The sequence below is a fragment of the Cynocephalus volans genome, chromosome 18 (assembly GCF_027409185.1).
Source record: "Cynocephalus volans isolate mCynVol1 chromosome 18, mCynVol1.pri, whole genome shotgun sequence".
Taxonomy (NCBI): domain Eukaryota; kingdom Metazoa; phylum Chordata; class Mammalia; order Dermoptera; family Cynocephalidae; genus Cynocephalus; species Cynocephalus volans.
Genome location: NC_084477.1, coordinates 12578075 through 12603964, shown reverse-complemented (window position 1 = coordinate 12603964; position 25890 = coordinate 12578075). Strand labels below are relative to the sequence as shown.

The 25890-nt window shown below is 37.1% G+C and overlaps 1 protein-coding gene across 1 annotated transcript in view; it reads left to right on the top strand.

The window, feature by feature from the left end:
- Window positions 1-25890, top strand: part of RYR2 (ryanodine receptor 2) — a 448094-nt gene that overhangs the window by 99899 nt on the left and 322305 nt on the right. Inside the window, exons 9-12 of the mRNA XM_063082911.1 lie at window positions 1992-2091; window positions 2773-2869; window positions 17191-17265; window positions 22280-22436. Of these exons, the coding sequence (XP_062938981.1) occupies window positions 1992-2091; window positions 2773-2869; window positions 17191-17265; window positions 22280-22436 (429 nt within the window). The remainder of the gene's footprint in view (window positions 1-1991; window positions 2092-2772; window positions 2870-17190; window positions 17266-22279; window positions 22437-25890) is intronic.

Below are 25890 nucleotides of genomic sequence, written 5' to 3'. Positions count from 1 at the left end.
CTGGAAAAAACATGGCTGCACAGGGCCAGAGCCTGAGGCAGTAAACACCAGCCAAAGCGGCACCACCTTGCAGGTGCACTTATTCCACCCCCACACACAAATGTTTACTGAACGACCCTGAACCGGCTCCGAGGCAACGGAACCTGACCAAAATGTTCCATTTTTCCAACACTGACTCACAGCATTTTGTGTATATATTTTTCCTTCCCTACAAGATTACAAGCACATTTAGGGTGGAGAATGCACTCTCTTAATATTTGGCACCATGCTTTATACGATGTACATTCAATGAACCCGTGATGAATTAACAAATGATGATAATCTATCATATGGTACTAGCTTTCACTTGGTTTCAAAGAGAGAATAGAAGCATTGGTATTTTGAATTGTTTCAGATTGTTTGGTAAACTCATATGGTTTTACAAGTGTATATGTATACATATTTGTGTATGTATTCCTTTTTTCACTAAATCATTGAAATAGGAATATTTATGGAATAACTTAAAAAATTTTTTTAAATTTATACTACGTTGATTTTAAAGGTTTGGTGGGCTCTCCACATGCTTGCTTATTCAATTACACTGCTGGGTGCTAGGGATAGAGTTGTGAACACGTGTCAGAGAGCTTACAAGAGGGAGAAAGATACATAAGCCAAATAATTGCATCGTGTGATAATGACCATGAAGCAAAATATATTTTGCTTATTTGTGGAAGCAGCTGGGATATGATTTATTTGTAAACAATTAAAGAATTTTAAGATCTTGGACAAGAAATCCAGTCTATACAGGCATCTCAGCTGGGTAAGACCGAGAAGCCACTTGGGACTGAGGAAAGGGGTATGAGCAAATTATTGCTAAATCTCACATTATTCATGGTAAACTTTTCATCTTATTGATTGGAAAAATTACTGATAAGCTTACTGTATATGCCACAATGTCAAATGTGTCTTTGGTTTTGTTTTTAAGAGAAAGAGAATGAAAAACCTATTCTTGAAGGTGACCTGAGAATAGCATATTTAAGTAAAAGAGACCCCTAGCATGTTGAAAGGCTGTAGAGTACATTCAGGTGACTACATCAGGCCATGACTGATTGTCATCTAACTCGGATGGTCAGATTTCTGGGAAATTTCTGTATGATTAAAGTCTTTAAAAGCTTAGGCTATCATCAGCGTCGGGAAAGTGTTGCAGAAACATTACAGGGATAGTGGTGATGTTTACTGAGAAGACTCCAAGAATACAGGTGGCTGTTCTATGTATGTTTGAGCTGTCAGAGGCCACCAACCAGTGGTTAGTAAAATAAGTAAGGCATTTGGCTGTATTCATAATTTCATTTTCCTTAGTTAACACTCGATCATTAATACATGATGGCTCACAAAGATATTAAAGGTGATATTTATTTTCATACATTTCTATTTTTTAAAACGGAATATCTGACATTTGTAATATCTGAATTTTGGAGGAAATTTATTATCCTGACTAATGATCGCTCTTAGGAAATATTACCATCTAACGGCTGTTATATCAAATTGCAGATAACAGTTCCTAAAGGATGCCATAAAATGAAGACATTGGTCTAGTAGATTTCACCTATGTCATTGTTGAAAAACTGTCACGGTGTGATAGGTAGAACATCTAATTATAATTTTAAGTGCCCACCTTCTGTACCATTTTGTCCAACACTAAGCCTTAAAACGGAAAGTCTCTTTTTGCAAACAAATTTATTTAGTATATTTGTTATTTGTTTGTGCATTTTCTAAAAACCAGCCTATACTAGAGTTCTTAGAATGAAGCAGAAAAATATTTAAAGTCTAATAGGAATTTTTATTTCTTTTTCCTGCTGGTCTTTTGATGTTTGAGTGACAGGGTTGAAATAGATGTTCTCTCTCTCTGGACATTTCCAGATCTGCAATGTTAAATTTGATTTGCCAGGAGCACTTACATATTAAGGTTTACCAGAGCCTGAAGCCGTGTTTTCTCTTGCCTCTTGATACAGCACTTGTCTTATGGCAATGACAGCTTGCACGTGGACGCTGCCTTCCAGCAGACCCTCTGGAGCGTGGCCCCCATTAGCTCGGGGAGTGAAGCAGCCCAAGGTAAAAACTCCATTGCAATTAGAGGGCTCATCCCTGATGCAGAGTTGACAGTCATCTTTGGAATTGTGATAAGGAGCTGATTATTAATTAAAGCATTTTTTTTGTGTCAAAATATTCTGTCATTCAGATGCATGACATTTAAGAATCTCGTTTCAGTTGCTATTTAAAAGTGAAGCTTGGGTTAGATTATCTTTCTTTACTTTTATGCTATCGTCACCTTCACCTTATTTGTGTGTATTTTATGTGCTGGCTTTCTGGGGGTGTTTTTCTCCAGTGTTTTGGCCTCGGGGTATTGCTCAGTGAGGCTCATGTCAAGATTTCTCATGTTGATGGGAGGTGCTTTGTCGCTGGTTCATAATAATGTTGATGCCACAGGGTTGTTGTGGTTATTCTCGCTTAAATAGGTTCGAATCTGATCCCATGCGTGTTTGTATATGGGACGGAAGATGTGTGGTTGAGGTCATGTGGCCTGCTGGGAATGTCACTAACTGCAGGACTCGAGCCTGGGACTCAGAGGGACCAGCTCGCACCCGTCATCTCTGGGACCTTGGCCAGAGACTTCTGTCTCACTAGACTTCTCATTCTCTGTCTATGAAAGTAGAAGATTAGACCCGATGAAGATCTGTCCAGCGATCCACGTGACCTTGATAGTTCAAATGTGAATGTTTTTTAATCCTCCAGGGTACCTGATTGGTGGTGACGTCCTGAGGTTGCTGCATGGACACATGGACGAATGTCTCACTGTCCCTTCAGGAGAACACGGTGAAGAGCAGCGGAGGTTGGTACTCGAGCCCAGGGCATTAAGCTTTGCATTTTTTGCCTTGATGTAATTTTTTAAAAAATTAAGGTTATGTCTATTCAGGCCATTAGCATAATACAAGACGGGCCACTGACATTCATCTGTGCACTGAAGTGATCCATTGGTTGGTCTCCTTAGAAGTTTTTTTATGTTATGTTTTTATTACCTGTTAATAGAAGAGCTGAAAAATTCTGTGTCATTTCAACACACTAAGAAGCATTGGACAAAATAAACTGAGAGAAAGGAGTGAATACGTCACATTAAACTACTTAAAACTCCATTAAATGTTCATTAGTGTTGATTCATTCATTTTCTACAATGTTTAGTCTCCAATTCAGTTTCAAAGTCATAGTTCTCAAATTGCACAAAATTTCAGTACCCATTTCTGTTATCTCCCATTTATTGACATAGATAATAAAATCGACCTCTTTTTCTATTTTATGTTATATAGTATGTCTCTCATGTTAATATTATTTGGCATTGAGATAAGATTTAACTAGTCTGGATCCACTAGGAAAAGTACACAAATATTAAAAACCTTAGAAATATTTAGGGTGATTTGATTGCAAATTAATCGATAGGTAGTAAGATGAATACATAAATAAGAGATTACAATGAGAGAAGTTTTGTTATGTGTCTTTAACTCTTTTAGTAAATATTTCTCCCAATACCAACATAGACAGTTAGGTAATATTATTTAATAGATATTTATTATTGTAATTTAATAAAAAGATATAGGGTACATTTAGGGAATTAATAATCATTTGACCCGCTGTATAACCTCAAGAAAAGTCACAGTGACACTGGGTACTGGGTACTAGTCACCCCGCTCTCAGTAGGCAGCTCTGGCTTATGGTGCAGCATGAACGCAGAGCCTGGAAAAATCCCCTCCGCTCAATGGGCTGTTTTTAGTAGGTCAAGAAGATGTTGATGGTGTTAATGGCATTTATATAAAAGATGAAGGGGATTTCAAAGGGTGGTTAGTTTGAGGAATGAATTCCAAGTGGAAGGGTAGATGTAAGAAGCCCAGGCGGATGGCAGTACGTTCTGGGGACAGCAGTTATTTTTGGGTGATGGGGGAAGAGGAATGCAAGGCATTCCTTGAGGTGGGAGAGAGGGTTTGATCAGCTCTGGGAGGGTCCTCAGTGTGGTCCCATGGGTGGGCTTTTCCTCTGAGGTGGTTAGGCAGGGGTTGGGGATGGGTGGAATTGTCAGATCTCCTTTAAAAGAATAACTCTGGCAAGAGGAGCTTAGAGTCGAGATGGGGAGAGGGGATTGTCAGAGAAACAAGCAGGAGAGGGCTGGGGTAGCCGTTTTCATGGGACAAGAGATAAGAACTTGAACCAGAGAGTGCCATCAGGACGGAGAGGACCACCTGAACCATAGACATTTCAGGTGACATTGATGGGTTTGGGAGGAAACTAGATGTGAACTGTAAGAGAACATATCAAATCCAGGGAGGTCTGATGTTTCCGCCTCTGGGAGAGAGAGATAGTGCAGGGTTGTAGGAAAGGGGACATATTTGGTAAGAAGATGTAGTTAAACTTTGGGCACAGCTGAGTGCAGAGGGCCTGTGGGATAGAAAGCAGGAACTGGGGATTTCTGAGTCTTTAACTTTAGGAAAGCTTGGGTTGGATATGAATTACAAGTGCATGGGGACAGTTGAAGGAATGGGGGTCTATCATACATTCCTTCAGATGGACAGCCGTGATTAGGGGGATATGTCCATCAATTTGGTCATTGCTTTAAAAAGTCTGGGAAGCCCTGGGATAGACTAAGCAGATGGGAGGCTAAGGATGGAATCGTACAGAACACTGATATTTAGGGCGTGGAAAGAGGAAGAAGGTTTAGCCTGAGAGTCAGAATGATAGTTTAGTGGGGAGCCAGGGGTAAAACGAGGCTGTGCCAGAATCTTTTGGGTCTTCAGTGTCTGACTTATTAAATGGAAGACTTAGAACCAGTGATTCTAAGAGCTCTTCTAGCACTTTCTACAGACACTGTAGAGATCTGGGGTTAAGGGAATGGACTCTAGAGCAACAGATTTGGGTCTGGGGCCCAGCTCTGTCCCTTCCCAGCTGTATTTACTCGTGCAGGTGACTTAGTTAGTTGCTATAAACATTGGCTTTCTCCTTTGTAAGGTGCAAGTTAAATAATACCTTCTCCTTCACAGGGCTGTTGTAAAGAGTAAATAAAATTACGTAAAATATTTGGTGCATATTAAGAGGTTAACAATTTTTTATTGTTGCTGTTATCCCTATTGTTTAAACTGAAGAGGCCACATTTAGCTAGGTATGATGCAAAAGTTTGAGGGACCCTGGGCATGTGGGGAAAAAAGTATGATAGAATGAAGACTGTGTAGAAAGAGAGGCTGAACTGCATCAATGAAAGTCCTTTACAGCTAGTTATTATTGGAGAAAAAGCTGGGGGAAATTTTGAAGATATTTTAGTATTGCCTTGGACCCACTCTCCTATGCATACCTGAGTCTTTTAAGTCTTCAGTCCTTGACTCGTTAAATAGAAAACTGGGAAGACCAGGGAAGCTGGTCATGGAAGCCAAGAGCTGGGGGATGCACAGGATAGCTCAGCCCAGAGGCAGCATGTCCTCTACTGATATGAATCTGTGCTGGGGAATAAACTCATCATGATCACCTAAAAATAATATTTTAATTGATTAAAAACGGAGTAAAAAAAAGTGATTTTTGGACAGCGATTTGAACACTGGAGAAGTTCCAAAGAGATACATTTAATTTTTTTATTTCATAGCTCTTTGCTGTCATTATGATCTGGCTGTACTCATTAATTGTATTTCAGTTATTTAAGTTCAATGACTGAAGTCAAATCAGTTTTGTTGTAAGATGTAGTGGAAATGATTAAGGAGATGGCCGGAGACGTTTACTTCTGAGAAGTTTAGGAATATTTGGGTCATAAATGCTGTGTTCTTGAATGGACTTGTCAACCTGCTCATGCCTGTTGGTTCATGGACAATTGGTTTCATGGACAGTTGTTGAATATGCATAACTATAATTGTAGCTATTGGAAATACAGTTCAATGAAGGGCTCTATAATTCCAGATACCAATAGTATTATCTTTTCCTTCCTCTTTACATTAGGTACGTCTGTGTATGTGGTTACCTATCACCCTCATGAAGAATATTCATAGAACTCTTAGCATGAAGGGCACATTCAATTACATGGCATTGAATCGGAGAGCACAGCCTATCAAAGTTACACTAAACATATATGTTCCCACACTTCCTGCCCATGTTGACTTTGTGGATGGAATTCGGACATGTTCATGAAACACTGCATCACTGTCGTTTTAAGTTGCTTGGGATTTTCCATGAAGACATATATGTAGCTCTAAAACGACTGGTGTACAACTTGTCTAAACAATGATAAAAATAGTAAGAATATAATCTATAGTCGTTCTGAGCAGACAGGTAGAAGTTGGAGATCTCTTGAGTATTAACTGTAGTGTCATAATTTCTTAGCTCTTAAACCTTCAAATAGTAAAGCAGAATAAGTTAAGGAGAAAGTGGTTCTGGGCTTTGGCAAGGGATTTGTCAGATGCAATGTGGTGTTTTAATTATTGCTTTAAAAATAGGGGCCGGCCCCGTGGCGCACTTGGGAGAGTGCAGTGCTTGGGAGCGCAGCGTCGCTCCCGCTGTGGGTTCGGATCCTATATAGGAATGGCTGGTGTGCTCACTGGCTGAGCACGGTGCGGATGACACTAAGCCAAGGGTTGCGCTCCCCTTACCGGTCACAAAAAGACAAAAAAAAAAAAAAAAAAAATAGACTTTCACTCTGGAGGCCCAAAATTTTATTTCAAGCACGAAATATTTCATATGAAGAGTATTTTCTGTTCCAGATTTTTTCCCTGGATTGTATCTCATTATTTCCATCCATAATTCCATGCAACTATAATAAAATATCAACAGACATTTTCTTTATGTGCACACACATTTATGGATTAAGTATGTTCTATGTGAATAAAGCATGTCATACTATTCCATGAATAATTCTTAAAATGGGCAAATTAGGGAACTGTTTATTTGAGACCTCTGATTTGGAAACCAATATTAGGGAACTGTTGTTTGAAAAGTGTGATTTGTATGTTAAAAACAGGTTTGCTACATAGCTCGTAAGTAGTTTTATTCATTTAATAAAAATGTGTGGAGTGACTATCATGTTCTGGGTGCTGGGGCTACAGTACTATTTAAAAAGATGCAAAGTCTCTTCTCAAGGAGTTTATTCTAGTGGGGATATATGGCAATAAAAACATAAATATGTTTATTTATAAATGCACACACAGACACACCCATGTATGCAGAGAAAAAAATGTGTAATGTGATAAGATCAATGGAGAAAAATAAGGAAGGGGATGGAGAGTGTTCCTGGGGTGTGTGTGTGTGTATGAGTGTGTGTGTATGAGTGTGTGTGTGTGTGTGTGTGTGTGTGTGTGTGTGTGTGTGTGTGAGAGAGAGAGAGAGAGAGAGAGAGAGAGAGAGAGAGAGAGACAGACAGACAGACAGACAGACAGACAGGACAAAGGCTGTTCTTCTCCCACCTTATCAGGCATTAGTTTTAGCATATACTTGCTCTGCCTTGACCCTTTCAAATTCAGGACAATGAAGTCACAGTTGCTGACACTACCTGGAAATAATTGCTACGTTTGTTTTCCAGAATGTGACTCAGGAGGCAGAAGCTGTGCTGTGTGTGTGCATGACAATATTTTTACCTCCATGCCCCTTTTAATATTATGATGATTTAATGAGCTTTAGTTGTAAATAATTGATAAGGCATGAAATGGGCTTGATATAATGAATTAAATGTCTCTCAGTCTGGCTTAGAGGATGATGCATGGTTTATGTCCGTGTTCACAACTGGATGACTAATATCCTTGGAGGATATTTGTATGTCCTCTGTCACTACCTGAGAGGAAGATTTTAAAGCTGCTCTGTCGTGCTCCCAAATGGTCAAGGATGCAGTTATCCTGTAAGAGCTTTTTTTTTTTTTTTTTTTTTTTTTTTTCTGTAAGAGCTTTTCTTCCTCCTTTCCTTCTTCATGTCCTGTGCATGTCTTCAGCCTGGGTCTGGGAGGAGGATGAGTTTGTTAAACAGTTTTGATGGAAGAATCAGGACACACAAGACAGCTGTTTTCTGTGCCTCTCCTCTTCTCCCTTGGGAAGAGAGATTCACTCTCTTTTCTCCACAACTCAAACTCCCTGCTAACTGCAGAGAGCACCAAAGCCTTGCTTCTATCTGTTACTGACTTTTGCATGTTGATTTTGTATCCTGGAACTTTACCAAATTGATTTATTAGTTCTAACAGTCTTTTGGTGGCGTTTTGAGGGTTTTCTGTATATAAGATCATGTTGTCTGCATACTGGGGCAGTTTGACTTCCTCCTTTCCAATCTGGATGCCTTTATTTCTTTCTCTTGTCTTATTGCTATGGATAGGACTTCCAATACTAGGTTGAACAGAAGTGGTGAAAGCAGGCAGCCTTGTTGCATTCCTGATCTACAAGAGAAAGCTTTCAGCTTTTCCCCATTCAGTATGATGTTAGTTGTGCATTTGTCATAGGGGCCTTCATTGTATTGAAATACATGCCGCCAATATTTAATTTGCTAAGAATTTTTATCATGAAGGAATGAATTTTGTCAAATGCTTTTCTTGCATCAGTTGAAATGATCATATGGTTTTTATCTTTCTGTTAATGTGTGTCACATTTATTGATTTATATATGTTTAACCATCCTTGCATCCCTGGGATAAATCCCACTTGATCATAGTGAATGATCTTATTAATGTGCTGTTGCATTTGGTTTGCTAGTATCTTGTTGAGAATTTTCATATCTACATTTATTAAGGATATTAGTCTGTAATTTTCTTTTTTTGTTGTGTCCTTGTCAGGTTTTGGAATCAGAGTAAATCTGGCCTCATAAAACGCGTTGGGAAGTATTCCCTCTTCCTCAATTTCCTGGAATAATCTAAAGAGAATTGGTATTATTTCTTTTTTAAATGTTTGGTAGAACTGAGCAGTGAAGCCATCAGGTCCTGGGATTTCATTTAATGGAGGGCCTTGTATTACTCATTCAGTTATCTCCCTTGTTATTGGTCTTTTCAGATTTTCTATTTTTTCTTAATTTAATCTTGGTAGATAGTATCTGTCCAGGAATTTATCCATTTCTTCTATGTTATCAAATTCATTGGTATATAGTGGTTCATAATAGACTCTTGTGATCCTTTGTATTTCTGTGGCATCCATTGTAATGTCTCCTTTTCCATTTTTGGTCCCTACTATTTTCTACATAATGATGCATGTAGTAATGATGTGAGTTGGCAAGGAAGTCTTCAGAGGCTGGTCCACCACTCTTCTCTATTTCTAACTTGTGTAACGGATTCATTATCAAACTTTGATGTGACTAATTACATTGTCGTTTATCATTACTGTTTGCTCTTTTGGTGTTCAGCATTTGTTATATACTCTAGCCTCTCTTGAAAAAAATGAAAGCAGAATGAGGAAGCATTCAGAGAGTGGGACGCTGAACAGCTCCATCCCCTATCCCAATTGCTTTAAAGTCATATGGGAAATGTAAAATAGAAAAAAAGCAAATTCACTCGGGGCCCTGACCCCCTGCCCAAGTGTCTGTGGACCATAGTAATTAATAATTGGCTCAGTAAGCTTTTCAGTGTTAAAATAACATATTAACTTCTTCAGGGCTTTCTTATCTTGAAGAAACAAAAGCAAAATGAGAAATGCCCCAATTGTTCTTTTTTTTGGTGGAGATTTCCAAGATGAGCCAAGTGCTCCTAAGCACTATGAATTTATCTGTATTTCCCTTTGGGGGAAAAGGATTTGTTACAATGTTGATATTAATTCCGCATTTAGAAATGTGGTTCAAGGTAGATAAGGTGGACTTTCTCTCATTTACTTATTAGAAGACTCCAGACCCTGGATTTTATGTAGCCAGATCTCTCTGAGGTTAAAATTACCCATAATGGGCAGAGCCCGTGGCACACTCGGGAGAGTGCGGTGCTGGGAGCGCAGCGACGCTCCCGCCGTGGGTTTGGATCCTATATAGGAATGGCCGGTGCACTCACTGGCTGAGGGCTGGTCACGAAGAAGACCAAAAAAAAAAAAAAAAAAAAAAAAAAAAAATTACCCATAATGTGGGCAGGACCTTTTAGGTCTGGGGTTAGCAAACTGATGGATGAGTCAAATTCAGCCCACTGCCTGTTTTTGTAAAGTTTTATTGGAACACAGCACAGACACACTGATTGTTTTTTACTTATTGCCTACATATTGCCTACATAGTATAACAACAGAGTCAAATAATGTGACACAAACAAATATGGCCAACAGAGGTTAAAATATGAGCTGATGCTTTGCAGAAAAAGTTTGCCCCTTCCTGTTTTAGATGACCCTTTCTTGGTGACCATGAAAGTCTGAGGTGGAGAGGTGTGTCAGCCCCAACAGACCTGGAGACGGTTGGATCCCTGTGCTGAGAGCCAAAGGATGAGTGACAGAAGCAGGTGACTTCAGAAGTAGGTTTAAGTAAGACGGAGTAGATGGTCAGGAAAAGAAGTATCCTTTTAATCTATAGAATGTATACATTCTTCTCAGAGCTTGAATTTTTCTATAGTGTCTTTTTACTCTGAAAGTGCATTGCACTATGTACACAATAGAACACTATTCAGCTTAAAATAGAAGGAAATCCTGTCATTTATGACTACATGGATGGAACTGGAAGACATTATGCTAAGCAAAATAAGTCAGGCACAGAAAGATGAATACTGTATGACCTCACTTATATGTGGAGTCTAAACAAGTTGAACTCATAGAAGCTGAGAGTAGAAAAGTGGTTGCCAGGTGTTGGGGAGAGGGGTACAAAATTCCTGCAAGATGGAAGGATTAAGTGCAAGAGACCTATCGTACAACATGGTGACTGTAGTTAACCATAAAGTATTGTATACTTGAAAATTGTTAAGGGAGTAGATTTTAAGTGTTCTCGCCCCAGAAAAACAGTAAGTATGAAAGGTAATGTATATGCATATGCTTGATTTAGTCATTCCATGATGCATATATGTTTCAAAACATCATTTTGTGCACAATATACAATGTTTATTTGTCAGTAGAAACCAAAGTGTCTTGCAGCAGATGCCAGTAAAAGGAATATTGATTTGCATGTGAATTTTAAGTCTGCAAATATATTCAGAGTCCTTTTATTTGACACATAGAACTCCTAGAAGCGGAAGGAGTATGTAGATATGGCTGAAAAGCAATGCTGATGTGTAAAGGCATATGTGTGCTGTACTAGAGGGAGGGCCCCTGTATCGTCTCACTGATCCCATGGCTGGAATTGCCCCCAAAGCATCTGCAGGGGAGTTCCCATGAGAAATTGCCCCAAATCGTCCCAAGATGGGGCTGGTTGGGATTCCACAAAACAGAGCACTGAAGGGCAGGGTGTTAATCCAAAGCATATATTAGGGGAACTTAGGGACAGTGTTGCAGTCTATCCTCGGGCCAGACAGGAGAGAAAGGGATGTTCTACCTGGATGTGTCTGCAACAAAGGGGGTCAAGGTGTGGAGTTTATATGAAGGTTTTAGGAATTTGTCTCAGGGCCAAGGCCAGTTGCTTGCAGTATTTGGGGCAACAATCCAGATACTTTTATCAGTGCCTGGGAATATTCGAGGCCCCACTTTTGTTTCAAGCCAGCTGGGAGGAACTGGCAGGGGCTGGGTCACAAGGGGTCAAGGCATTCTGTGATTTTTGGTCAGGACACAAAGAGAACGTTGGTGGGGGGATTTGGGGGATCCTACGGAATGTGGTTTTCATTAGATCTCAGTGATCACATGACCTGCTAAAGGTCGAGAACCACTGCTGAAGGGAAGAAGGGGTTGGGTGTGGTGGGTGGGCAGGCAGGTGGGAGGACTGGGGACATGGCACCCTGTGAAAATACTCACACAGACCCGTGGAGGGGACTGCACAGAGAAGAAATGCAGCCTCCTGCCAACAGCCATGTGACTGACTGAGCCATCGTGAAAGTGGGTCCTCTAGCCGCAATCCAAACCTGGGCTGACTGCAACCTCAGCCAACATCTCAGCTGCAACCCCACAAGAACCAGAGCACCCAGTGAAGCCATTATGGATTCCTGACCCACAGAAACAGTGTGAAATAATAAGTGTTTATTATTAAAAAACTAAGAGTGCCGAGACCCTCCTGTTAGACCAGCCAGCGTGGAGATGGAGGCTGGCACTGAGGTGGACTGATTTATGGTGAAGACTAGGTTGGCCTCATTTCCTCCTCTTGTCCTGAGTGATTTTGCAATTGAGGACTTATTATACCCTCGAGTATCAACAAAGAAATGATACTGGTGGCTTGACAATAGTCCATTCCGTTCAAGCAAACATTATTGAGTCCTTAACGCCCTACATGGAACCTCAGAGCTAACACTGGTTGTGTAAAGACGCTTCCCAGGGGTCTCCATAGGTGAAATCATTCATTCCTTCCTCGTGGTAACCCAATAAAGATTATTAAGAAAATGCGACACAGAGAGAGACTCAGCAATCTGCACACCGATGTTGTCACTTCATTCAAGGAGGTGACATCTTCAGAAAGTTAACAATCAGCTATGAAAGTGATTTATCAACTTCTCTGTCCCTGCAAAAAAAGTGAGCTAATACCTATGATGTCATCTAGAAAAGATGCCCTGTGGCAGCACATACAGTGAGTGAAAAATGTTTTTTTTTTTTTTTTTGCAGTGTGGAGAGGTTTCTCTGCAGTATTGAATCTTTTATTAATAATGTGTTTTAAGATTCGGACCTAAAGTCTGCTAATTGGAATTGCATGTCCTATAAAATTTATTATATTATAAACACACGCTGGAGTGTCAGGCTGTGGAGAGCTTGTAAGGATTCGTGCTTTTATTAATGTGCTAATGATAGTCTTTTCTGGGCCTCAGATTCTGAAGGAACAATCTTAGCTGTCAACATGTCTGCTTTTCACTGAGAAACAAGTGGTTTAACAACTGACATAAGACTTAAATTGTATTTTATAGCCCAAAATACAAAAATAGCTAACTACTTTTATTTCAGTGGACAATTTATCATAGTTATGAGAATGGAATTGATGATATAATAGGAAGAATTTATACTTATAACAAAATAAATTTAAAGGGCCTTTTCAGGCAGTTTTATGTGATCAGCCTGAAATATGAGTTCCTTAATAAAATGTACTATATTGGGGGATAATGTGATATATAGACATAATGTACAGCATGGAGACTGGGATTTTTCAAAATATTGTTGAACGAGCTCATACTGTTGGTTACCTGTGCATATTTTAAAATTCCCTATTTAGTGAAACGACAGTGACTTTGACTTTTTCTGATTTATGAGGCAGAATTTTTTTTTTAAAAAATTGATTAGAAATAATATCTATAATAACATCCAGTTTTTAAAGAACATTTTCTTTTTCTAAGTGGCTATAACACTGTTTTGGTGCATTGCAAACATAGTCTTCATTGAACGCAGAGCTGCATGAGTCTTTTTGCATTTTCATATCCACTGATCTTTCCTTGAATTTTGGCATCTTTACCACCATTTGCATAAATCCTGTGAGATCAGCTCCAAAGGTGCTGTTACTCTGGGTCTGTTTAATTTTGTACAGAATCTTTTCCCCTTCTCGGTTTTCCTGTTGGAAAAGTGATTGCCTTGATGATTATTTATTTGCATGAGTTTAAAGATGGGTGTAACTTTGATTTCTTCTTTGACCTGTGAATTATTTAGGAGAGTCTCTTAATTTTCCAAGGTGTTAATTTCCTGTCATCTTTTTAGTATTCGTTTCTAAATTTTATTGGTGATTGAGAGAATATAGGAATAAAAGCCAAAGTGTTTTATTTTTTTTTTTTCTATTCTCTCACTTAACAACAGTCAACACAGAAGATTTGAAGACTAGAAGGTCACTTCTGTGACCAAGTGTGGGGGGAGGTTCCCCACACACCAAGCAAGTGATCAGTTTCACAGCAGACAAGAGCTGGCTGCCCTCACATTCAATTCCCACACTACCTACCTGGAGATGGAGTCAGATCCCACAGGTTGAGGGCTCAGTCCCGCAGCAAGACCGCCCCCAATTCAGATGTCACTTGCAAGCCCCAGGTTATTTGCCTGTGCATCTCACCAACCAGCTTTAAATTGAGGTTTGCACAGCCCCCTCCTTGTGTTTGATGAATTTGCTAGAACATCTCACAGATCTCAGGGAAACTCTTTTACCAGTTTATTACAAAGGATATTTTAAAAGATACAAATAGATGAAGAGATACGTAGGGCAGGGTCTTAAAAGGTACCTAGTGCAGGAGCTTCTGTCCACATGGAGGTGGGTGTGTCACCGTCTAGGCAATCAAATAGGCAATCCTCCACATATTCGCTATCTGAAAACTTCTTGAACCCAGTCCCTTTGTGTTTTTATGGAATGTTCATTAAGTTGGCATGATTAATTACATCATTGGCCATTAGTGATCAACCTCCATCCCCTGCCCCTCCCAACCCTCTAATCGTGTCTTGGTTTTTCCTGGGACCAGCCCCTATTCTGAAGCTGCCTAGGTACTGCCAATCACTGTCAACTCATTAGTATACAAAAAGACACATCGCTTTGGAGATTCCAAGGATTTTAGGGGTTGTATGCTAGGAGACGGATGAAGACCAAATATATTCCATAGTATCACGGTTATGATCAGAAAATATGATTAAAAATCTTTATTTTAAACAAATCTGATAAGGTTGTCTTTGTGTCCAAGTACAAGATTTTTAGTAAAGGTCAGACTGATTTAAATATCTGTTTCTGTGTTTGTATGTGTGTGTATCTGTCTATATACGTGTGTCTATACACACACACAGTATCTGTATTTGGTAATTAATTAGTTTTCAACAGATACCCGTAGATTCTGATTTACTTATTCTAGTGTTGTGTAGGCAGTGGCCTTTTTAAAGCTTCCCAGGTGTTTCTAATATACAACCAAGCTTGGGAACCACTGCCCTGGTGGAATAAGGGGGCTAGTTAGTGGTTCTCAAAGTGTGGACCAGTAGCAGTTGCAACACCTGGGAAAGCATTAGAGATACAAGTTCTTAGGACTCACCTAGACCTGCTCAATCCAAAACTCTGGGGTGGGGCCAGCACTCTGGGTATTAGCAAGCCCTTCAGGGGATTCTACATCACAGAAGATAGAGAACCACTGATTTAGATCAATATTTGTCCACTGGGGAGCTTTTGTCCCTGAGGGGATATTTAGCATGTTTGTTTGTCACAGCTGGTGGGAGGCTAATGCTGTCATTTAGTTGCTAGAGGGTGGGGATTTTGTAAACATCTTACAATGTGGGGGACTGCTCCCTTCTCCCCTCCCAGCACACCCAGTAGGAGACTTAAAAAAAATCTTCACTCCAGATCTGTTTCGTCAGTCTTTGATAAGCGCATGGCACAAGGATTTTTAATAGCTATCCTTGTGATTACTATACAGTACGCAGCCACAATTGAAGATCATTGCTGTAGATACTGCTCATTGGCTTATGTAAAATTCTTAAGTCACCATGGATGGATTAGGGTGATCCTGAATATACCGATCACTTTCAAAATAAAAAATAGACAACTAGTCATGCATCTCCTGTTGTGATGGCAGGAAGGACAGAACACTAATTTCTGAAATGTTCTTGCCAAAAAATTGGACTTGAACTTGAACAAGCTTCTAGATATCTAGATCTAACTACTGATTTAGTAGGCCATGTTAAAAAGCACCATGGAGATGCAATCAGCAATACACAGAATGTGGAAAGTCCTTCAATACATATGGCACAAACTTTTCATCTAATAAATGGCAGGAAGGGAAGGCAAGAGAGGACAGGTGAAGTGTTCCAGAATAAAAGAAACTAGGACACCTAACCAATACGTGCATCTTGTTAGGACCTTGATTAAAAAAGCAATGGGAAAATAATAGACATCAGTGAAACAATTCAGGAAATTTGAACACTGGCTGGATATTTCATGATGTCAAATAATGTTTTAGTATTATATGTGGAGGAGTCACTAGAGGTTGTGGATGAAGCAAGATTGTCCCTGTGTTGATTATTGTTGAAGTTGTGTGCTGGGTGTATGGGGATTTACTATAGTATTCTCTCGACTTTTGTGTATATTGGAAAAGTTCCATAATAAATAGATAGAATGAGAAAGAATATCTAAACAGATAGGAACAAAAGCAGTCGAGAATGGTGTTAGGGAAACTAAGACAGTAGGAGTTTCTACAGTGTTTAAAAAAATAAGTCCATTCGATTTGGTCCCATGAAGGTCGTTTAATGACCTTAGCAAACTCTCTTCCTAGGGAGAAATGGGTCTGGAAGCAAGGTTGGAGTGCCCTGGAAATGTACAGAGGCAACAGTGAGACAGAGAAAGGGCAGAGGAGGAGGGGAAATGTGGTCAGACGTGTTATTGTTGCGCTTGAGATGGATCCTACAGAAAGGGAGATAGTGAATACTCCAGAAGAGGGGCCTGTGCCTAAGCTTTGGTTTCTCTAAAACAATCTCAAAGGGTTGGCACAGGGATCAATTTGTATAGTCTGTATAAATTACTTAGCATCATGTATGGAATATTAAACAATTATTATTATGAGGCTTTTGGAATTTGGGTGCACGTGGTATGCATCCAAAGACATTCTTTTTTGTGTGACTTTTTTGTTGATATTTTTATTTTGATATAAATGGCAGATTGATGTAAATTGCAAATTGCCATATGAAAATGCTAAGAGTTAGTGTTCTTACATTTCTTTAAAATGTTTTAAATATCTAGAACAGAATTTAGAACTGCAAATAAGTATATGCACGTATTGAAATAATATATTAAACTGCAGTTAAACTGATAGCTGAGTACTGCACTTTCACAGACCTAACTTAGGTGACTTTGTTGAAATCTGTTAGCTGGGAGGGAGGGTGGAAAGGAGAGAGACAGAGATACAGATTGTGTGTGTGTGTGTGTGTGTGTGTGTGTGTGTGGAGAGAGAGAGAGAATGAGATTAGAGGGAGAAAATGACAGCCAAAGAATATGTTTTAATCAATGTTTATTCAGGGCACACTTACACTGATGGGTGTTGGTTATTTTTATTTCCAGCTGTATTGTCTCCTCCCAAGTATGATGTTAACTTTTTATCCAAGTGCTTTCCCATTTACTTTTCTCTTTAAATTAGCTTGGAAAATAAGAGTCCAAAGAATGAAACACGGTGAGCTCCAAATTGTGCTGTTTTTGTTTCTTTAAACAGAACCGTTCATTATGAAGGCGGTGCTGTGTCTGTTCATGCACGTTCCCTTTGGAGACTAGAGACGCTAAGAGTGGCGTAAGTAGAACTTCTAAATCCCGCCTAATGCTCCAAGTGTGCCAAGTACCTCGGTGCTCTTGACCTCTGCTTCTGTGTAAAAGGGTCATGCTAACAACTACAGCAAGCAAACAAGCCAACAGGACACTGAAAACGTGGAGGAGAGTCTCTGTCCTCTTGCACCTACCTGTATTTGTCTTTCATTAGCCTAGGGTGGCAAGGTGGTAAACCTGAGGAATAAGAAATACTTTTGTACAGTCTGCTTTTCTCTTTAGCCTCATTTGTTTTTGTAACATCATCTCATCCCAGGACATGCATCTCTTGTCCTAGCAGCACTAGGACAGAGTGATGTAAGGTTGGAGACAGGACAAGCTGCTTGCAAGCTGGTCACATGTTTCAGATCTAATGGACTCTGGATTTAACCTTCCAAAGGCACATTTAAAACAAGGGAAACTGGACAAGAATGATAGGGCAAGAATCATTCCTGGCAGTCACTGTCTTTACCTACAAATAGCTTGATAGCTGAGTGAGAAATCTGGATTGCAATCCAAGCCATTGCGTATTCATTATAGTAGTAAGTGTGTATATATATATATATGCACACATGCATAGTACATATACACATATGCATATATACACATATATACACAGACATATGTACATATATACACATGCATACATGTATACACATATATACACACACATATATATTTCTTATCTTTTTCTGATGATTTCAAAAAGATGTCTGAAGATCTTTTAGTTCCTTTAAATAAATGCAATACTTATAACTAAAGTATCATTTTGAATTATTTTAAATAGAATTATATGTCATCCAGATTTTTTTTTAACTAATTAGAGAAGGTTCAGTCCTTTGCTTAAAGCAATAAGTTTTCAATGTGTTTGTTCCCTATTGTAATAATGGACTTTAAAGAAATCATTGATTTAGGGCTCTAAACTCCATGGGTGAGAGTGGGGGACTATCTTGCTATAGAAGATCTTTATAGACTTTCTCTTTTGAGCTGATTGCATATCTAATTATGATTAAAACACTTGTAGTTTAGTGGTCTTCAGTATTTTTGCTCATGCATCTCATACAATAGTTTTGAAAAACTTTCTATATCCTTGAACACTGTAAGGTTGACATTGAATTTTTTTTTTTACTGTCAGTTTAAATAGTTGCATGGAACATAGCTTCCAGTGTATTTTAAGTAGTGACATTTTGAAATAAAATGGTTATACCAGTCTTCTCACAATATCCAATTGACTATAAGTTTAATGCCCACCTTTGATTTATTTAAATACACTTGAACATGGTCTTCTTTAACAGCAAAAAAATATACATTATTTCTCTTTCCTTGAAATCATATTTCTATTACTCTACCAGGCCAGAATTTTACCTCAAGGTCATATATTTTAATGATTAAAAGACAATAAAAATAAAGTAAATTTATTTTTTGTATTTCCTATGTTATAAGTCTGTAAATTAAAAAAGTTCTTCTGTATTAATATCATTAATTATTAATTGATAATATTAAATTTCTTTGATATAAATATATAGTTGATCAAGTCCACCTCAGTATTAAAACTTCTGATAAATGTTGAATGTATAAAAGTAAAATTTTATTGGCAACGAATCTCTTAATGAGATGGAAAAAGAAGAGACAGATTTATAAGGCAAAAGGAGGAAAAACTCATAGCTTTTATATGCCTTGTAATTATTCAGAGATTTTAGGGAAAGGGATTTTAAATATATACATATATTTCCTTTCCTTTGTGTATTGTAAAAATGACAGATTAGTTAAAGAAATGACATATATTAATTATATGCATAATTAATAATTATATATCATTAAATTGTCAATATAAGTGAATTTAGAGAGATTTTGTTGCCTTTGTAAAACAGGTTACAGATGCGTTTTCAAAATTTTTAGATATACCTCCACTTCATGATCGTGTGCTTAAAGAAATGGATTTTTGGGCGGGGGCAGAGGCCCTACACCTGTCTCAATTCATGGTTAAAAAACAGTGTAAGAGACAGGACTTCTTTCATTTTTATTATCAATTATAGTATTGTTGAACCATAACTACGTCAATCCGGATTGTTCTGCAAATCTTTGCACAACTTCCATTAAGTGGTCTTGATTCTGCTTCTCCACTGTGGCTTAGGTTTGTAGTTTTGAAATAGAAAGTTTGGAGTTTGTTGTCACTTTGATTTTGGATGATGGCTGTATAGAAATGATGTGCTCTTATGGTCAGCCAGAGGAAAAGGGGTCACTTCACCACCCCCTCATTTGTAGCAATGGTCGTTGCCTCTCAGCATTCAGATGATCGGAACTCCTTTTATTGTAAACATGCAAATTAAACTACATTCAATTTACATGACATTAAATGCAGTGGTTACAAAATTACTAATTTTTCATTATACTTAGGAAGTTATAATCAAAAATCTTGCTGATGTGTATGATAGAATTATATTTCCAAATGCCAGTGTTTATATTCAATATTTGGGATACTCTCTTTTCTTTTCTCCAATGAGACCTCAAACTATATATTTGTTATAATTTAAGTAGCTCAGTCATTGTAAATTTTATACGTATCTTTTTACAAATACAATTAATGTTCTCAAAGGTTTTTCAGTATTATGACCATTTTAATAAAGTAAGTTTTAATGTAGGGAATTAAACTTCATAGAAAATACTTTTCTATATTTTACCCCAATGCAAGGTTATAGGCATATTGTTAAGTGGGATGTAGGTTAGTTCTTGTAATACAAATAATCATTGAAATTAAAATTTCCTTTTTTTATGTGTTACAAATAAACTAAGTCAAAGGATGACACATCATGAAGAGTGACCCAGCGCTACCCATTTTTTTGAGATAATTTCAAGTAAATATAGATAATACATAGGGAAGGGTTTTTTGATATGTTACCATAGGAAATTGCTTTATTTAATTCTATTACTATTATTCATTTCAGTTTTTGCTCAATATTATTTTCTTGCCTCTTGATACTCATGGGCTTGCTTTCTTTTCTTTGGGACCATGCGCATGAGATCAGACTGGTTTGAGTGCCCATATACTAAAAAAAAAGGGCTTTGAATTCACAGTATTTTTGCCAAAAACTGACCGCCTTCATGCCGTTTCCACCAGAATCCGCTTAGTGACTTAAAAGGAGCACTGGTACATGTGAGCCCTATAAGATAGTTTTGAGCATAGTATCCAGAACACCTTCTAGAAATTATGATAAAATGTATGTATCTGATCAAAGTTTGAACTATTTAGAAAATTGAGGTACTTTCTATGATGATTAAAATAAATCATTATTTGGAAAAAATACTCAAATGCTTCTTCAAGTAATGGAAATGAACATCAAAAATAATTGCGTTTTTCATAATATTTACAAACAATACAATTAATTTTTTAGGTGGATAATTTAAAAACCTCATTTAAAGCTTTAACGTGCTGTTGTTAATAAACAAACTTCCATTTCATTTTTAAGACAATACTGTTTATTGGTACATGGTTATTAATTTAATAGGAGGACTTTTCCAAACTAATTGTCTTTATAAAAAGATCCACGTAAAAATGAACTTATTACAACATCATTCTACTGTTAATTTTCTATGCTAATATCTCAAGTCAAAAATACAATTTAAGTAAACAATGTTAAATTAATTTACAGTTTACAAAGATGGATGGCTTTGAAAAAAGTATTCTCAATTTGTAGAATACAAAAGTTTTTAATGAATCTATGTTAAAAAAGTTTATTAATTAATAAGATCATATTGGCAATTTTTGATATTTTACTTTTTGTCTATTTGATTCATTTCATTTTGATAAAATTGTTCAGTATAACTGTCTCTTAAAAAATGATCCTTGTGTTTCTTTTGTTTCATTTCCTGTTTTTTGTTGACAGGTGAAGCTTTATAACATATGTTTTTTTTAAGAGTATACCCTTTTCCTTTACAATATACCTGGCTGTATTCCTTTTATGCTTTTTGGCCTTGAATTTAAATTTGTCTATTATCAAATTTGCCATCATTGTTTTCTTTTGATGTTCATTTGCACGTTAAATCTTTTCCAGCCATTTATTCTTCGTTTTCTTGAATGATTTGATTTAGAGCATGTCTCTTACCTGTGATGTGTACTGGCCGTCCTTGCTTCTTATTGCACTGCGTTAAGGGAAAGTCATGCATATTAGAACTCTCTCTTCCCTCTGCAAGGGCAAAATTCCTAAATGTATGACTTTTAGTTAACAAAGAACTGCAAGCAAGGACAGCCTATATCTTGATTTTTCTTTTCTTCCCTATCTGAAAGTCAGTATTTTTTAAAAAGCACACTTTTAATGATTGTAACTTTGCTTTTTATCCTTTTTTTTGCAATTTTACTTTATATTTGCTGTTTATTACACTTTTTCTATTTTTCTCCCTCTTGACCTTTTTAGAATTCTCATTTCCTTGACTTGTCTTTTTTGTTCATAGGTTTTTAATATCATCGGTTTGCAATATTAAAATTTTAAGCATAGGTACAGATTTTTTTTTTTTTTTTTTGGTCTGGTAAATTTGTGTATTCTACAGATGCACTTTAGTTTCTATACATGAGTTCCAATTAATCATACTTAGGCATTGACTATGTTACTACTATTTTTTTCAAGTCTGTGCAAATATAAGAAATGTTAAGTAGCAAATTCTAAAATAGTTAAAGTTACACTTTTTATGTCTGTGACTAGTGATTAGAGGTTAACTTGGAAAACATGATCTTAGTCATCTTTGCTTAGAGTAGTCTAGGGAGGAGATGGTACTGCATTTAAAGTCAGAAGACCTTGAGTTAAATTTCACTTCTACTTTTAGTCCTTCTGAATGACTATTTTGTTATTTATGAAATGTAATTAATAACCACTAATATCATAAGGGTTTCGAGAACATTGAATATGACAGTGTTGCAGAGCACCCTTGTTCACTGTCTGACATGATTTGATTGCTACCTCTCTGTGATGGTGGATGCTACTGGATCAAGTCCTAACTGTGGTCCCTAGGTGGAGTGGAAGTCACATAAGGTGGGGCCAGCCATTCCGACTGCGCCATGTCACAACAGGAAAATACTTGAGTCTCCTGGAAGACAAAAGCCTTCTCCTCATGGACAAAGAGAAAGCTGATGTCAAGTCAACAGCATTTACTTTCCGGTCTTCCAAGGTAAGACAGAAGATGTCATCTTGGATTTTCTGTAAGCGTATTCCCATTGCATTTTCTTTGGGGTTAGAAACACAGAAGAGAAATGACACGAGCATGTTTTATATGTATTTCTCAATTCCCAGTTTCTCTTTCATCCTCTCCTCTCCTGTAAAACCAGTTTCCTAAATCTCTGAAACCTGCCTACAGTTTTCCTTGGTTTATGGTTATTTGGTTATTTACATACAGCACCTCCATTGAGCTCCTTCCCGTTTTCTTACACATCCACAGTCCAGTTGCTGCAAACCTTGTGAAGATGTTGTAAAACAGTATAAAGATTACCCATACCCGGAATCTTTTTCTCAAAGATGCACATCTACTCTTATATGCAGACCTTTCTTCTTAGCTCTGCTGAAGCATTTTTAGGATCATGTATATTTCTGTCCTTAAATTTAAAGAAGATTGTGAAACTTGGGCCTGATGGTAGGAATGGTATTGAACTACTGGTAGCTTTTGTCTTAGCAAGGCAAAACTGGATGCTCCTGTTATGGACAAAGGTTTGATTTTGTATTTCTGAGATTAGTATACACTCATCTGGATATAGGCAGCTTAAGAATGTTATGCAGGGGTCATCTTTTTTTTTAAAAAAAAAACTTATTACTTGTTTGCTTTCATTACTAGAAAGTTCTAAGGATTCTATCACCCTTCCCCATAGTTTGTATTCTACCTGAATTCAAGCTGGATTTTGGTAGCAGTGTTATTAGATGAGGAAAAGGTAAGAGGACAATGTATAATATATTCTTAACAAGGTCAATATTTGGGTTAGGAGAAGTATAATACAAGCACTGTAATGTTTCTTTTAAAAATTTTGATTAGGTTTTGTATTAATACTTTCCCTCTCTCTAGAGATCTGTATGTTAAGTAAAATTTGATAAATATTTTGTAGGAATTAACAAATGGTTAGTTACTATTTAGATAAAACTTTGATCCTAAAAAATATTTTTCTTTTTCGATGTGCTTAATTAATTTATCAATCTTATGTTAGTGTCCTGTCATGTCATAGGATTGGCAGCATAAACACAAATATTTATTTAACTTTGGGAGTTTTCGACCGAATTCATGTCTGCAGATGTCACTAGATGCCACTGGCCATTTTCTTTCTGCATTAGTGTCTGTGGTCCAGATTGCTGCAGTGAGCCCAGAAATTACTAATTGGGAAAATTAACTCTTTTCACTAAACTCTTCATAATGTATTTCAAATAAATAATATCCAGCATGCAAGAAAATAGATACATCATTTAGAGAATAATTGTAACAAACATAAGGATTTAGGCATTTATGGCTACTTAAATTCTTTTTCAGTCCTTTAGTCATATTTCATTTCTTATGTTTAAGATACTGCGAGGCCAAATTGCTCTTTGTCAAATCCTTAAACCTAACTAAGCAGAGGGACAGTAATTTACTAGTTTATCCACCTATAGCACCTCAATCCAGAAAGAAACAATTCAATCCCCGAAAGAAGAACCAGTTCTTTGATCATGGATGCCCTTTTCAAACACAAAAGGTGGTACGTATTAAAATGACATACAGTATTATGGCAATAAATTAGAAAAACTAGAAGAAATGCATGTCTTCCTAGCAAAACATAATTTACCAAATTGAAATTCCAAAGAGGCAGAAAAAGCTGAATAGGCAGATCACAATGGAAAACATTGGAAAGATTTTCCAAACGACAGCATTTAAAAAGGCAAAATACAACCTAACAAAAACTGGAGGAGAGAGAGAAAAAGTGAAAGGTATCAAAGGTAAAACTCATAAAATTTTAAAGTGCTCCAGTTGCCTTCTATGAAATAGTTGCAAGCTGTACGAGAATGTCAGGGTGGGGAAAATTTTTTTGTTTAACATTCAAAAAATAAACCTCTGGAATATTTTGGCTGTTCCAATAGACTTTAAAATATATATATATATAGCAACAAAATTAATCAAAGAAAAATAACAACCATTGCACTCTTTATTTATTTTTTTTTAGGATGGATTCCTAGAAATGGAAATCCTGACTCAAAAGCTATGAATATTTTTGAAAGCTCTTGATGCATATTGCCCAAAGCAACAGCTTTTGAACATGTGTTTCTGAATATCTCTCCTAATATTCTGTCAATGTGAGGATAGAGCTTGCATTTGAGGACTTTGACTGTCCAGATCCTTCTGTGATTTCTGCTCAGGGATTCTGTTTCTGGAATTGGGCAGCTGAGTAATGTCACAGCTAAGGCTGAAGGAAAAAGAGACTGAAGATTCCAGCATTACTTGAAATGAGCGATTCTGTTTCTCTAAAGCTGGTTTCCTGCCTGGTAGTCTTGTTCAGGGAACCGTGGCAGTGTGCAGGTTGTTGCTACATTCCACTGATTCGGTTCATCATGGGGATTGCACGTGATAACAAGGTCAAGGCCAGTGATGGTGGGGGTGAAATTCAGAAAACATTCTATTTTTAAAATCATAGTAGAACTTTAATTTTAATGTCACTGGCACATTAGCTAATAAAGTTTTTTTCCATGAGGTAGAGACAATAACTCTTTCCATTCTTCCTTTTAAAAATTGCTTTTTCTATTCTATATTTCATGCACAGTCATTACAGAAAAATGTAAAAAGGGAATGCAAACCTGGAAAGGGGCAAATTGAAATCATGTATAATCCATCATATAGAAACAACTCTGTATATGTGTGTGTTTCAATTTTTCGCAGATATGTGCATATTTTGATGTTAAATAGGGCTAATCGTGTACTGTGTTGAGTCTAATTTTCATTTAATAATACATTGAATGTAGCAGGATGTACTACATTCCTTCTTTGATAGAATTTTGACAATAATTCAACATTCTACGATGTAGATTTATCATAATATATTCAGCCACTTCTTTATGTTTGAATATTTAGCTTATTTTCAATTTTTCACCTGTAAACTAAGCATTTTTTTCCTCTCAATATTTCTATCTATTGCTGTCTACTTCCTTTTGGAAGTTGAAGTATTTGATCAAAGAATATGAAGATGTTAAAGGGTTTTTGATGCTGAAACCTCTCAGGGAGCAGAGGGTATGTCTGTTTTGTTCACCATAGTTCAGTGCTTGACACTTAGTGGGCACTGGTAAATGTCCCTTGTAAGTTTCATTCACTCTTCAGGAACTTGTGCCGCATTCATTGTAAGCAGTAGGGTATGAAAGTTTACATTTCTGTGCCCCCTCTTCGACATAATTTTTAGAAGTCTTTGCTAATTTTCATAGATAAAAATCATCTGTATCTTATTTGGTATTCTATGGATAAGTTAATCTTTTACTCTAAAATTCATATAATTTTAAAGGCCAAGTATAATGTTTATAGTATTCCAGTGAATGAAACATATTCCACAGTAAGCAGTTTTTAGAAACTGACTTTTAGAAAATTTCCCAAATAGCATGTGGCTTTTATAAGCCAACGAGTTCAAACC